The following is a 13,908-nucleotide window of genomic DNA, read 5'->3' on the forward strand; positions in this document are numbered from 1 at the left end:
TACATTCCAGGTTGCAGCCTGTGTAAAAACAGCAATAAACTTGAAATGTAAACAAAAGCCAGAGACCCGTGAAAAGGGTGTTAGTGGTTATTGCTCTGCAAATACCCTTGCAGTTAACCCCTCACACCCTTGAGAACTCTTAACTCAGTGTGCCTTTTTTATCTGTAAACATGGGTTGCCCACAAAAGCAGGAATTGGGCTGCGGTTTTGCAGGGGGCACTCAGTGTCATTTACTTGCCTCGAGGGGGCATAAAGTGCGCAGATGCTGTTGTGCGCTCGCGGCCCCTGTGATTCGAGCGCCTGCCTGTCGCGCGGCGGTGCGAGCCTCAGCACCGAGGTTCTGAGAGTGAGCCCTGGCGCGCGCACAACCTGAGATAAATGAAGAGGCCAGGGGGCGGGGCAGCGCACTATTATTGGTGCGGGGCGGGGAGGAGGGGAGAGGGTCTGTGGGGGAGACACTTCGGGACCCAGCATGTACCCACCGAGAGCACGGGGAAGCCCAGCCCTGTCTGCGTCTGGCACTTCAAGGGGAAGGGAAAGTGGAGCAGCAGGGCTGCCGCCTGGAATGAAAGCAGCGGCTGAGCATGCTATCAATGCAACAGTTGGCCTCCCTCCCTGCCGAGGAGCAGCAGCGCGTCCTCTGCTCGCACGCGGTAAGGATTCGGCAGTGATTGTCTGGGTGCCTCGTGCAAGCAAAGTGCTCCTTGTTGTATTCATTTATTGAGCCGGTGCTGCGCTGGCTGCTCTCTTCTTTATTTCTGCAGTCTGTGCGCGCGGCGGTGCCTCTGCTATCAAAGAATGATGCCACCGTCTCGTTTCCGGGTTAGGTGCACTGATCATGGGAAACTAGCTGGTTGGGAGTTGGTCACTGGTCCGTTTGATTGCAGCAGAGACCTGTTGCTGGATGTCTGCGGGACGCGGTGATTTACTTTTGAGAGCTGGTCGTATCCCACGACAGGCAGCGGCTTGTCCAGGGCCAAGTATGATGCAGCATTTCTCTTGCTTAGATCTCCCAGTGACAAGACGGTGCCGTGCTTAGAGCAGGGGGTAAAGAGGCTGTGAGAATAGAGCAGGGGTAGAGAGGCTGTGAGAGCAGGGCATCTGGAAGGAGAGCAGGGGGGTAGAGGGGCTGTGATAATAGAGCAGCGGGTAGAGAGGCTGTGAAAATAGAGCAGCGGGTAGAGAGGCTGTGAGTGCAGGGCATCTGGAATGAGAGCAGGGGGCAGAGAGGCTGTGAGAGCAGAGCACCTGGAATGAGAGCAGGGGGCAGAGAGGCTGTGAGAGCAGTGCATCTGGAGTGGGAGCAGGGGTTAGAGAAGCTGTGAGAGCAGAGCATCTGGAATGAGAGCAGAGGGTAGAGAGGCCGTGAGAGCAGAGGGTAGAAAGGCTGTGAGAGGAGGGCATCTAGAATGAGAACAGCAGATAGAGAGGCTGTGAGAGCAGGGCATCTGGAATGAGAGCAGGGGTAGAGAAGCTGTGAGAGTATAGTATCTGGAATGAGAGCAAGGGGTAGAGAGGCTGTGAGAGCAGAGGGTAGAGAGGCTGTGAGAGCCGGGCATCTGGAATGAGAGCAGGGAGCTGAGAGGCTGTGAGAGCAGAGCATCTGGAATGACAGCTGGGGGTAGAGAGGCTGTGAGAGGGGGACATCTAGAATGAGAGCAGCCGGTATAAAGACTGAGAGCCAGTTGGGCAACTAGAGCCAAATTTCTAATGGGAAGGGGCAAGGGCTGAAAACGATTTCGGGGGAGGGGGGGGGGCTAATTCTTCCAGCCATAGGCAGAGTGGCTCTAAGAAGGGGTGAAAACACAACAAAAGCCTCATTAACAAGTAAATGGTCTTTTAAAGACCTGTGATGTACTCAGGTGCGGCTACAATTAGAGTGTCGCCAGCCCGCAAAGCTGTCTCAGCAGGGCTGACACAAGCGGCTGGCTGTAGCCTGGTGAGCCCAATGGGTGTTGCACGCCTGCTGAGAGCAGAGCTTTTGGAATGACAACAGGGGATAGAGAGGCTGTGAAAGCAGAGCATCTGGAATAAAAGCAGGGGTAGAGAGGCTGTGAGAGCAGGGCATCGGTAATGAGAGTGGGGGTAGAGAGGCTGTGAGAGCAGGGCATCTGGAATGAGAGCGGGGGGTAGAGAGGCTGTGAGAGTAGAGCCTCTGTAATGAGAGCAACAGGTAGAGTGGCTGTGAGAGCAGGGCATCTGGAATGAGAGCAGGGGTAGAGAGAGAGAGAGAGAGCAGGCATCTGGAATGAGAGCAGCGGTAGAGAGGCTGTGAGAGCAGGGGGTGGAGAGATGGGGTAGAGAGGCTGTGAGAGACAGGGTAGAGAGGCTGTGAGAGCAGGGAGTAGAGAGGCTGTGAGAGACGGGGTAGAGAGGGACTGTGAGAGACGGGGTAGGGAGGGACTGTGAGAGCGGGGGCTAGAGAGGGACTGTGAGAGCGGGGCTAGAGAAGCTGTGAGAGACGGGGTAGAGAGGGACTGTAAGAGACGGGGTAGAGAGGGACTGTGAGAGCGGGGGCTAGAGAGGCTGTGAGAGGCGGGGTAGAGAGGGACTGTAAGAGACGGGGTAGAGAGGGACTGTGAGAGCGGGGCTAGAGAGGCTGTGAGAGGCGGGGTAGAGAGGGACTGCGAGCGACGGGGTAGAGAGGGACTCAGAGTAGGGGTAGAGAGGCTGTGAGAGCAGGGCATCTGAATGGCTTTGAGGGAAACTGGGTGCAGTGATGGCACCATGGTATGGGAGGCAGGCGCCACCTGTGTTGGTGCTGGGGAACCTCTGCTGGCACTAGTGTGTAGGCAGCGGCGTAGCTAGGTCAGTAAGAGTGGTAGACGGGTAGGGGTAGGGGTGGGAGAGCGAGCTTCAGATTTGCCGTCAATCACGATGGCGTATCATCATTATATGAGAAGCAGCGCATGAGTGGGTTTAGGAGCCAGTGGAAGGGGAGAGGAGTGCGGATTGTGAGGGTACTTAAAACACAGGATTTTGTAAAATAACCAAGTTTTAAGAATTTCATAAGAGATGAGTGTATGTGTACGTTTTTGTCTGAGTGAGTATTTAAAAATCCTAGGTGAAATCTGACAGACACCTTACCATACAGACTGAAAGCTCCAGTACCCAACTATTTATTAAATAATACATTTATTAGGGTGGTGTAACACCCCAAACACTCCCGACCCCCAAACTACGCCCCTTGGTGTGAGACTGAGTGCATTGAATGACTGGAGGTCTTCTTGGCTGACAGCAGAGTGCGGGGGAGGCAGGGGGTGGACGGCATGAGTCATGGCGCAAGGACTGACCGAAGGTGGTCTTTGCTTTCAGCAGTGTGTGTGTGAGGCAGGGGACCCCGAGTATGGCACAGAGGGGAAAAGGCGATCGCTTTAAATGATTCCATGACATTTGTGCTGACGAGGGCTATAAAGACACTTGGGGTTGCATCTGGCGTGGCAAACTTTTTTGCAGTTTTATATAGCGCAAACTCAACCCAAAGGTATTGGAGCGCATTACGTGAGCACCAGTTACGGTACACAAGGACACATTCATTTTTTTGGTAGGCACAGGGAAATTAAGTGATTTGCCCAGAATCACAGGATGTGGACGCGACCCCGAGGCTCAAACCTTGGTTTCCCTGCTCCAAAGTCCGCAATCTAGCCATCAGACCACATCCTCTCCTCTCCCCTCCACTTGGAAGGGATGGTAGGACGCTTGCCCTCGCGGCAGGCTGTGCTGGATGAAGGAGGGCACCATGCATGGAGAGAGACTGAGTGTGTTGAATGAATGATAGACTGAAGGGCTCCCGTGTTGGTAGAGGTGTTCGCTGAGCAAAGGGGCGCTTCCTACAGATAGCGCAGAGAGGGTGCCGTGTTTTTAGTGTCTCGCGAGTGTCCTGTGCTGGCGAGGGTTTGGATGGAGAGCAGGGACCCGGGTAGAAACGAAGGGATACTAACAGACGGAAGCATAGTGCGGCTAATGGACTCTGCATGCCTGCTGTACTAGGGTATCTCCAATAACAGCAGGGGGGGGGTGTATGCTGACAGCACTGTGTTAAAGGCCCGCGTGTCAAGGAGCGGTTTGAGGAGCAGAGGCAGCATGCATACCCTTGAGGGTATGTTGACCAGGTGTCCCTGATTTGCCCGGACGATCCCAGTTTTTCACCTGCTGTCCCAGCAGATTTCAGGAAATGTAGCTTCTGTCCCGGCCTTAGAGAGGGGCGACTGAAAACTGTGGGCGGTGCTTTTTTACGTTTTACAAAGCAGGGATGGTTAGTAGTTGTTTTCTGAAAGCAATTAAATTAACAGGCAAACTACTGGGTTTAAATATTGCATGTTATGTATGTTCTAACTGCCTATTCTGTAATTCTCTGCTGAGGAGCGCTGTCATTCTGTGCGCTCCCTTGAAGTAAAACTGCAATTTTTCTTCTATTTTCGTGAAATGTCCCTGTTTTTGGCTTCAAAATTCTGGTCACCCACCTTGAGCGTCAAAGTTTGAAGTGAGCCCATAGGTTAAACGGATCGATGTACATTGGAGTTTAGGAGCGCAGGGGGGCGCCAGGCTCCGTTGCCACGTGCCCCAGGTGCGGTTCTTTGCGCGGGAAGCCTCCCCCGGCGGCGCGCGCTCGTGGGACGCACGTGGCAGCAGGGCTGCAGCCCGCAGGTCTCCTTCAGGAGAGGACGCTCCTCGGTCACCGCCTGCTCAGAATGCTGAGCCCGGCCTCTCTCTCTCCATTAGGGAGTCAGCATCTGCCCGCTCCCGGCGGGCGCGGCCCTGATGGACGTGTGCGCACAAACTTCTCAGGGAGCACGCTGCACGGCGACATATTGGAAGCGGCACGGTGGGTGAACAAGGGAGCTTCCGCCCGCCGGGTGGGATGCAGCCTGCCCGGCGAGGCTCCTCATACCTGCGCCCCCGGCAGGGGGTGGGTGTGGTGGCTCCGCAAACTGCCTGCAATGGCGGAGTCTGGGTGCTGCGCCTCTGTATTCGATTCTCCATACTCTCCAGTACCCCCCGTAGAGCCTGGGTGTGGCCTCGGGACCCTTCTCTAGGTGGTGGGGGCTGGGGTGAAGGATTCTGCACGTCGGCACTCCCGACGCACGTGCTGGCTGGCTGTCAGTGGGATGGGATGGTCGGGTGCGCGTATCTCTGCGCTCGGGGCGGGGGAGATGCAGAAATGTACACCTTGTTCATCCGTGCGGATGCTTTGCTTCCCCCCTGCTCCTGGAGTGGCGGACGCTGTTACCTCTTAGCCACTGACGGGGTGTGGGTGTAGTGCACTGAAGTCGGGCGCGCCTACCGGAATATAAATGCGGTGGTCTCTGCCCACCTGCCTTCTTTCTCTCGGAGTCCCCAGCCTTCGAGGAGAAAGACGGCAGGAAAGGGGTGATTGCGCAACTCGGCCCTTGACAGCGTCTCTGTGTGATTGGCAGCAATTAAAAGGGGGGTGGGGGATTATTAAGCTTTCCACACTTGCGCTCCTGCTTGTGTGCGATAGGTTTTGCACGCCGCCTCTGGTTAAGGTGGGCTCCACGCACAGGCGCGCCCATCCCTGCACACCTGCGCTTCTGGCGAAGTCCATGGGTGGGTGACTCCCAACCAGCGGTCTTTGTAAGTGCATTAAAAAGTATGGTGACTGCGATCCTGAGTGCAATGTGGTCCGGAGTCAAACACATGGCTGAAAAGTAATGAATATGTTGGTGTTAAGCTTTCAGATAACACACCCCGCATGCATGAAAAACTATGAATGAAACCGTTCACTGAAAATGCACTGTCTTGCCTTATGAAACCCCGACTGGCTACCGCGATCACTGACTGCTTATGTAACCAGAGAGCCTGCATTATGAAACTTCATGTCACTGTGTTTTGGGTTTTCTTTGTGGATTTGGCGCGGTCTGTGGTCACAGACAGACCTGCTGTTTTAATCAGAGGCAATTAGCTCTGCCGGCGGCTGAGGACGCGTCTCTCACGTCTCCCGATTCCGGGGTCACCGGCTCCTTGAACCCGTCCGTCCTCCACACAGGACAAGGCGTCGCCCAGGTCAGCGGAAGTGTACCTGGAGGCTGCAGCTGGGTGACCGGAAACGGTAGACCGCGAGGTGACGGTGGCACTGGGAGAAGAGAGCTGCTGTTCCCAGAGTAGGGTTGTTGGTGCGATGTTTCTAATTGAAAGGGCAGACGTATATAGTTTAGTGGGTTAAGGTGTCACAGGGGAAATATGTGCGCGTACTCTATAGGTTTCTATAGGTTCTATTCGCAGCAAATCTGACTAGTATTTATTTGACATCTGTAACGTGATGCCATATAAGAAATGCTGTCTGTTTTTTTTATATAGATTGTTTTTACACTCCGAGGTTAGAGAACAATACACATTGTGCTGTTGTTTGCAATAGTGGAAATGACAAACTCAGGCGTGGGTCGGTGATTAAAGGGTGCGAGGTCAACGGCAGTCTACTTGTGCACACTTTTTACATAGGTCGCCACCAACAAAATGGGCAACAAGGAGATCGTGGTAGTCTGGCTTACTTATTTGGTCACTGAGGGCTCCATTTGATGCTAGCCGAGGAGGTTGAAGCGCCTGCTGCACCCACCTACAAGTTTCATTGTATAATATGTGTAAGGCAGCTCTGGTGCCTGCAGCAGAGCACAGGTGATACGTCCAGGTTACCGATTGTTTTAGACACGATAGCACAGGAGGCTTACAAACACGTACCAAATGGCAAACAAAGTTCTTCGCGCTGTATGGATTAATTCCTTTTAAGTGTCATCAGTATCATGATCCTGCGCAATTTTCACAGACATACTCAGCCTATCTCCTTCACTTTCTATTTTAATAAAAAAAAAACGTGCGCGTCTTAGCCTGCGGCTGCCAATGTTGTCCTCGTCTGCCGGTTCTAGAATTCTAGAACCTACTCAAGCCAACCTTAATGGGCTGTTGTCCCAGCCCCAGTTTTGGTTTTAATGTGCTACGCCGCAAATCTCTATTTTATGTTACGTTTCCTTTCGCTGTTAAAAGCTCGATATCTTAAGAGGCGCACACAGCGCACAGGGAAGGCGATCCTGAGAAGGTCATATCCGTGTTAAAATATCCTTTATCTTTAGGCTGGGTATGAAGTGAAGGTACATCATTGTATCTGCAAGTTGTGACTGCTGTGTGTGTGGACTGCAACTGCTCAGAACCAGGGCCCACTACTTGAAATTCTCTGAAGAAAGCCATCATGTGGACCACTACACTCAGAAGGAAACTTGGAGCACTGAAGGTCTGCAGTGAGCCACACTGCACGTGTGCCCCATGTCTGCACACAGGGCATCGGGGCACAATCCGGATAAGACGCTAGAGTGAAACCATCTTCTCGGAGGATGTGGCGCAAAGGTCGGAGTTGACCACTTTTGGACTGAGAAACCAGGTTTGAGTCTCGGCGCCGGCTCGTCATCCTGTGATTCTGGGCACATCACTTAATCTCCCGGGGCCTACTAAAAATGAACCTGTCCTTGTGTACCCCTGGTGCTCATGTAAAGCGCTCCAATATCTGGGTCGGGTTCGTGCTATATAAATCTGCAAAACAACAAAAAAATACCTACTAGGCTCGAGGCAGTGTTCTCCTCATGAATATAGGAGGTAACCAGCACCATAGCCATCAAATCCAGTGACAACATCTATTAAATAACCCATGTCTAGACAAAATATGAGTTAGAAACTATTAAGGTTATTAAAAGATGAAGTACACTACAGGAGGCAAAATATGGTTATTCCAAAAAGTATAATAAATCATATATGGGAAATTAGCAAAAGGCTCAATGAATAGGAGAAATCAGTCGCCTGTTCCAGTTAAGAACTGGCATTAAACTAATAAATGCAAATTGTGACTCGAGGTCTTGCTCAAGTAGAATCTGCAACTTATTTCAAGTCCACAGAATGCAAATAATCAAGCTGAGTCTGCGCTGTAGGCATCAGGAAAGCAAGATTGGCTCATATCCAAAATGATGCCTCTTTTGTTGGAAAATACACAGTAAAACGTCAGGCAGCCAGCATAAGGTGAACAAAATGTTACAAAGGCTTGGCGAATTGCATACTGAATAAAATGAAACAATACTTGACACCGTCCTGACACTATCCCCCCTGAATGAATAACAATTAGTCTCCTTGTAAGAAAATGTGTTATTAGTTGAGAGGGGTGTAGGCCCTACTAAAATAATAAACACAATCCTTGTTAGGGTGAACCACAAAAAACGTCACTAAATTAACCTGTGCTTAATCCTCTGGTAGCTTGACACAAAAGCAGACAAACACAAATAGGAGAGAAGCACTCAAAGTGTTATTTATGTCTAATACGAAATCTAGTCATCTAATATGACTAAAATGTAATCCATTCTATCAATGATGCTCACAAGGTATTCCCCGTTCGGTCCATAGATATGTCCAAAGAGACCAATTCATTATGTATTCCGTTTATTTGTTCATTTTTCTTTACAACATTCTTCTTTACTACATATAGTAAACAAATTGTCAGCCTGTCAAAGCCAATCCAATCCAATCCAAAAATTCTTTATTTCGGCCATTTGAGACCATAAAAGATTCATTATAAACATTTAAAACACATAAAACATACAATAAAAACAAGGCAAGGTGCCGCATACAGCTAATTCACTTCCCTGGAGGGTCTAAAGCATAAAGAACGATTAGCTCTATTTCATTGCAGTTCATTACACGTGTAACATTAGTTTAGCCTTTTAGTATTTTTCCCCTTATCTGCCACATGGCCATTAGATACTTGGCAACTGCAAAAACTATATAGTGGAGGGTACTTGTCTTCAAGATTCTGTATGAATGTAAATAGTTTCTAATGCCCAAATTCCTACACAGTGGCGCTAGCCAATATTTCCTCAGTCTAGTGTAGGCAGGGCAGAAAAACAACACGTGTGGTTCGTCCTCCTCATTCACACTGCACCCAGGACAGATTTTATCGTCCAGCAGTGACCATTTGCTAGTAAAAGTTTTAAGGGGCAGGGTGCCAAACCTCCATTGAATGAACAATTTCCTTGCCAGGATGAGAAATATAATGTCCATAAAACCTTCAAAATAAAAAAATTTTTTGATGTCCAAAAATTGTTCGGTTAGGGTGCCGACTTTAGATGCACACAGAAGCGAGACTAGACTTTTGTCCTTGTAGATCTTAACAAGCCTTTTGCGTGCCATCCCTAGACAGCCTCTTTCAGGATCCTCCCACAACTCAGGCAGTCCCAAGCGGTAGAATTCTCTTTTGATGTAAGCCAGCCAGGGAATTCTGTCATGATGGGTTAGGATCAGGACGTGCTTGAGATCCTGCCTGTAGTGGGAAAGTTAACCAGTGGACCAGAGCCTATGCCAAAAACTCAATGGTTTTAGTGCCAAATCATCCCCTATTGAAGGGAGCCCCAGGTCTAATCTCAACGGTAGCAAGGGTGTGCCTTGGGGAAGGGCCAGCAGGCGTCTAAGGAAGGTGTTTTGTACCTTGAAAAGATCTGTCCCAGCTTTGTGGCCCCACAGCTCACCACCATAGGATGAGGCTACTCTGGCTTGTGTTTTGTACATCTCCAAGGCTGGGCTAATAGGTTTAAAGGTTGATGAATTCGTAACCTTCAGAATTGCCCCCGCCATCTGGGATAACTTTAAACGGGATCTGGCTATCTGTGGACCCCATGATAGATTTTCGTGTAAAGTTACCCCCAAACACTGGAAGGTTCTGACCCTTTCAAGCCTTTCGGATCCCAGGATTGGGTTGGGCCTGGTTGTTGTGGAGGGGTTAAATACCATGAACTTGGTTTTTTCTGCGTTGATCTCCAGGCCGTGGTCCCTGCAGAAATCCCCAAACCCATCCAGTATCCGTTGAATCCCCATCGGGGATTTGGAAAGCAGGAGGGTTTCATCGACAAACATAATAGCCGGAACCCTCCTGCCTGCCAACCTAGGTGCGTCGTTGTCCCTGACAATATCAAGATGGGATATGAAACTGTTAACAAAGAGGCAAAACAGGGTCGGCGCAAGAACGCAACCCTGTCTTACCCCCCTGAGAACTGGGAACCTAGAGGACAACGCTCTATCCCTCCCACACCTAACCTGGGCAAAGTTACCATCGTGAAGCCTAATTATAGCCTGTAGGAGTTGTGAAGGAACACCCAACTCCTTAAGAAGCACCCATAGTTTCTTACGGGGTACCAAATCGAATGCGGACTTCAGGTCCACAAACACCATGTACAGACTCCCCCCCTCGACCCCCACTGTTTTCCAGTAGAGGAGGACGAGGCGGAAAATCTGATCCATGGTGGACGTGTTTTTCCTGAAGCCCGCCTGAAGGGGACTGAGGATCGCATTGTCCTCCATCCAGTCAAGGAGATGATCCAGGAGAATGCGGGCAAAAAGTTTTTGGGGTACATCTATGAGGCTGATCGGCCTGTAGTTTGCTGGGAGCAGAGGGGAGCCCTTTTTAAAAATCGGTACTATCTCTGCCCCCAACCAAGTACAGGGGATCACCATCCCTCCCAGGATAGAATTAAATATAATTAAGAAGTACGGACCCCAGATCTCTGGATGGTGTCTAAGCAAATCTCCAGGGAGTTTATCGAGACCTGGGGCCTTCCCCGACGCCAGTCTCTCCATTGCATTTAATACCTCACCCAGTGTGAATTCTAATTTGTCTGCAGACTCAGGTGGAATGTCGAGGGCTACCTCATTGGCAGATTCAGGGGTGTCTTGATACAGTTTACTAAAATGGGATTCCCATACGGAGGCAGAAATGTTTGGCTCAACTGCCGATTTTGGTTCGCCTGTGCCCGTAGTGACTAGAGCCCAGAATTTTCTTAGCTCGCTGGTTTCCAATGCCAAGGATAGGTCTTGCCATCTCTCCCAATCCAATTCTGATTTTGCCTGGGCGATGGCTTCCCTATATTTGTGTCTCAGGACTGCTATCTTGTCCTTGTTGGTACCAGACTTTATCATTGAGATCAGCTCGGTTTTTATCTTTTTACAAGTGGAGTTGTACCAAGCTGATGTCACTGTCCTCTTCTTCCTAATCACCACCTCAGGATAAAAGACCTCTCTTAAACTTCCCACTAGATCTGTATGAATTTGGGCGAGTTTCTCGTTAATATCAGTGGTAGTAGGTTTGTTGATTAATTCGTCCATTTTGACTAACTTTGCGAGTGCCATTTCATAAATTTTTGTAATGCACTCGGTTGAGATTACCGAGTGCATTACCTCACCCTGCGTCTGTTATTGGATAGAACCAAGTTCCCTGCCTCTTCACTTTGGTCTGTAATTTGCGACCCTTCTTCGGGGACAGGGTGTACCATATCTAAGCAGAGGGTATTATGGTCACTATCTGATCTCTCAATAACCCTGAAGTCCTGGACCTTGGACCACAAGCCTGTGTCTACGAAAATGTAGTCCAGCCGCGATTCGTGGCCCTTCCTATTGAAGGTACACAACGAAGGGGAGTCAGATGTAGTACGCCCATTTCAGGCCCTCAGGGCAAAATTCAAGGTCAGGGACATAAGCTGCACCGCTAAAGGCGACCATGATTTTGGATTAGGGGATTTGCAGGGGGCAATCCTCCAATAGTCATCTTCAGCAGTTATGGCACCCTCCTTCAGCCCTTTCAGTGGTTTGAAATGGCAGTAAAAATCAGCGCCCATCAGTAACTTACAGTCAGCGGGTAATTGCCCCAAAAATGAAGATAAGTAATCCAAGGTGGATGATTCCATGGACACGCTAACTGGGCGCGAGTACACATTGACAATCGCCAGGTTGAAGGCGTTTGACCATTTTAGAAGAACACATTGAATGTCCTCCGAGAGAGTTGGTATTATCTCTGCTCTACAGCCAATGTGACTAGCCACCCAGATAGCGAGTCCACCAGAGGGCCTCCGTTTGCCGTTCCATCTAGCATGGATGTAGAAGGTTGCGTAACCCGCCCTGGGTAATGGTTCCCTAGCCCAAGTCTCCTGGAAGAGACAGATATCATTACTGCCTACTAGAGAACCCCAATCATTAGTATCTAGTTTGTTGGCGATGCCTGCAACGTTCCAGGAAAGGACCTTCATAGATCCCGAGGGTGACTTAAGTGCCATTCCCCTCGCCCTCTCAGCACCGATATCTGTGGATAGTGATAAAGACCTATCTGGTAATACTCGCCCCGCAGGAAATCCCAAATCAGTTAGAACTTGAGGTACTAAATCACAATAAAGTGACCTCGGGGATGGATTGGCGGGATTGGCCTGGGTGCTGATGGTAGTTGAACTCTCCAGTAATGGTGCGACAGAGCTATAGTTGGTATTAGCAATAGCAGCTATCCCTATTTCCAGTAGAGCAGTATGGGAAACCGCCCCTTCAGTGTCCCCCTCACATGCATCCATCGAGAGTCAGTCAACCTGGTCAAGGCAACTATATCTATTAGCATGAACATAATTGCTATAGGCGGAAATGTCATGTCGAGGGGGCCTATACCTTGATCCATCGATAGCAAAACCTACCCTAGTCCAACCGTCGTTTTCCCCCAAGTGCGAATCCCCACCACTTGGATAGAAGAACGACAGCGGGACCAGTTCTATGGATGTGTTCCTTGAACTCCCAAGCCAATTACATATGTGGGGCACAATCTGGGAATTCCTGAAACTTACAAGGATGCAATCTCCCCTTATTTTCTTAACAGTATACCCAACCCAAGGGACCCTTCTAACCATCAGTACTTCTCCTCTCAGGTTGGGTGGTAGGGGCCTGTGGACATTCAACCAGTTAATAACTATGTTGCGTAGGGAGTCGAAGGATTCCACTGCGTTGCTGGAGAGCCCCGGCACCCCAGTCAAGATTACAGTATGAGCCGCTGCCTCGGGAGGCAGGTTAACTACTTTTGGCCGGTTTTGGCTGTTGTTGATCCGGTTAGGACGGTCAGCGGTTGCATTAGGCGGTTTTTCCTGCCTCATTGTAGCAGTCGAGGTAGGTAACCTCGACTTCCTGACAAGAGGCACCGTAGCGAGTTGCTTAGGGAAAGGTGATGGGACGGTTTGGGATGGGGTAGCTGTGGGGACATTCAAGTAAGAAGGGAAGTGGGCTGCGTTGGAATCACAGCAGTAGCAACACTATGCGGGGGGGGAATCCCATTGTTTGTCCCAGTTACTCCATTTGTACCAGGTCGCAACCCTTGCTGGTCAGCCCTACCCTCGCTTAATTTTTCTATGGATAAGAGTCTGGCATCAATACAGTCGAGTTTAACCAACAGAGGGTCCAACAGTTTTTTGAGAATGTTAGTAAGAGAACAAATCGTATGGTCCGAGGTGATAGAGAGTCCCTCTCCAAAGATGAACGGGCCAGTGTGTGATGGCATATGGTTGTGGACGGGGTGTGGAGGGCTCGCCGTATCAGTGACAATCGCGGCAGAAACTGTTCGTGAGGCATCCGTGCTGTAACTAACGGTGTCTGGGGTGTGATCTACTTTAGCCCTCTTAGCACCCTTTGACTGCCTAGGTCTTTTCCTTTTCGGAACCGCACCCTCCCGAAGACCCCTTTGGTGTGATGCAGTAAAGACATCCCCCCCTTCCCCAGTTAAAACTAGATGAGAAGTCAGAGGAGACGTCGACTCTTGGATGGTGGGGGCTGAGTCTCGTACTCTTTGAGAGGTAGATGGTGTCCTCAGCTGCTGCAGCACTGACTCTATGGTTTGGTCGATGCTATCCATAAGGGATAAATGGGTAGCATCCAGCAGTTCTGGGGATCTAGCATTCATAGATGAACCCGGGGAAACTAGCTGCGAACTTTCCAGCCCTTCTGCTATCTGTTTTTCTAGGGCTGTAAGACCTTTATTTACCACAGTATTTGCCTTGATGAGAAAACTGTCCAAAGTACCTGTTACCAGGGTGACCGCTTTGCTCCTTGTTTCCCTCGTTGCCATGT

General features: G+C 50.1%; 1 protein-coding gene across 1 annotated transcript in view; it reads left to right on the forward strand.

Annotated features, from left to right (window-relative positions):
* Positions 1-489: 489 nt before the first annotated feature.
* Positions 490-13,908, forward strand: part of CORIN (corin, serine peptidase) — a 1,859,037-nt gene continuing 1,845,618 nt past the window's right edge. The window contains exon 1 of the mRNA XM_078678226.1: positions 490-653. Coding sequence (XP_078534352.1) covers positions 585-653 — 69 coding nt within the window. The 5' untranslated portion in view covers positions 490-584. The remainder of the gene's footprint in view (positions 654-13,908) is intronic.

This window comes from Lissotriton helveticus, chromosome 2_2 (genome assembly GCF_964261635.1).
Source record: "Lissotriton helveticus chromosome 2_2, aLisHel1.1, whole genome shotgun sequence".
Classification (NCBI taxonomy): domain Eukaryota; kingdom Metazoa; phylum Chordata; class Amphibia; order Caudata; family Salamandridae; genus Lissotriton; species Lissotriton helveticus.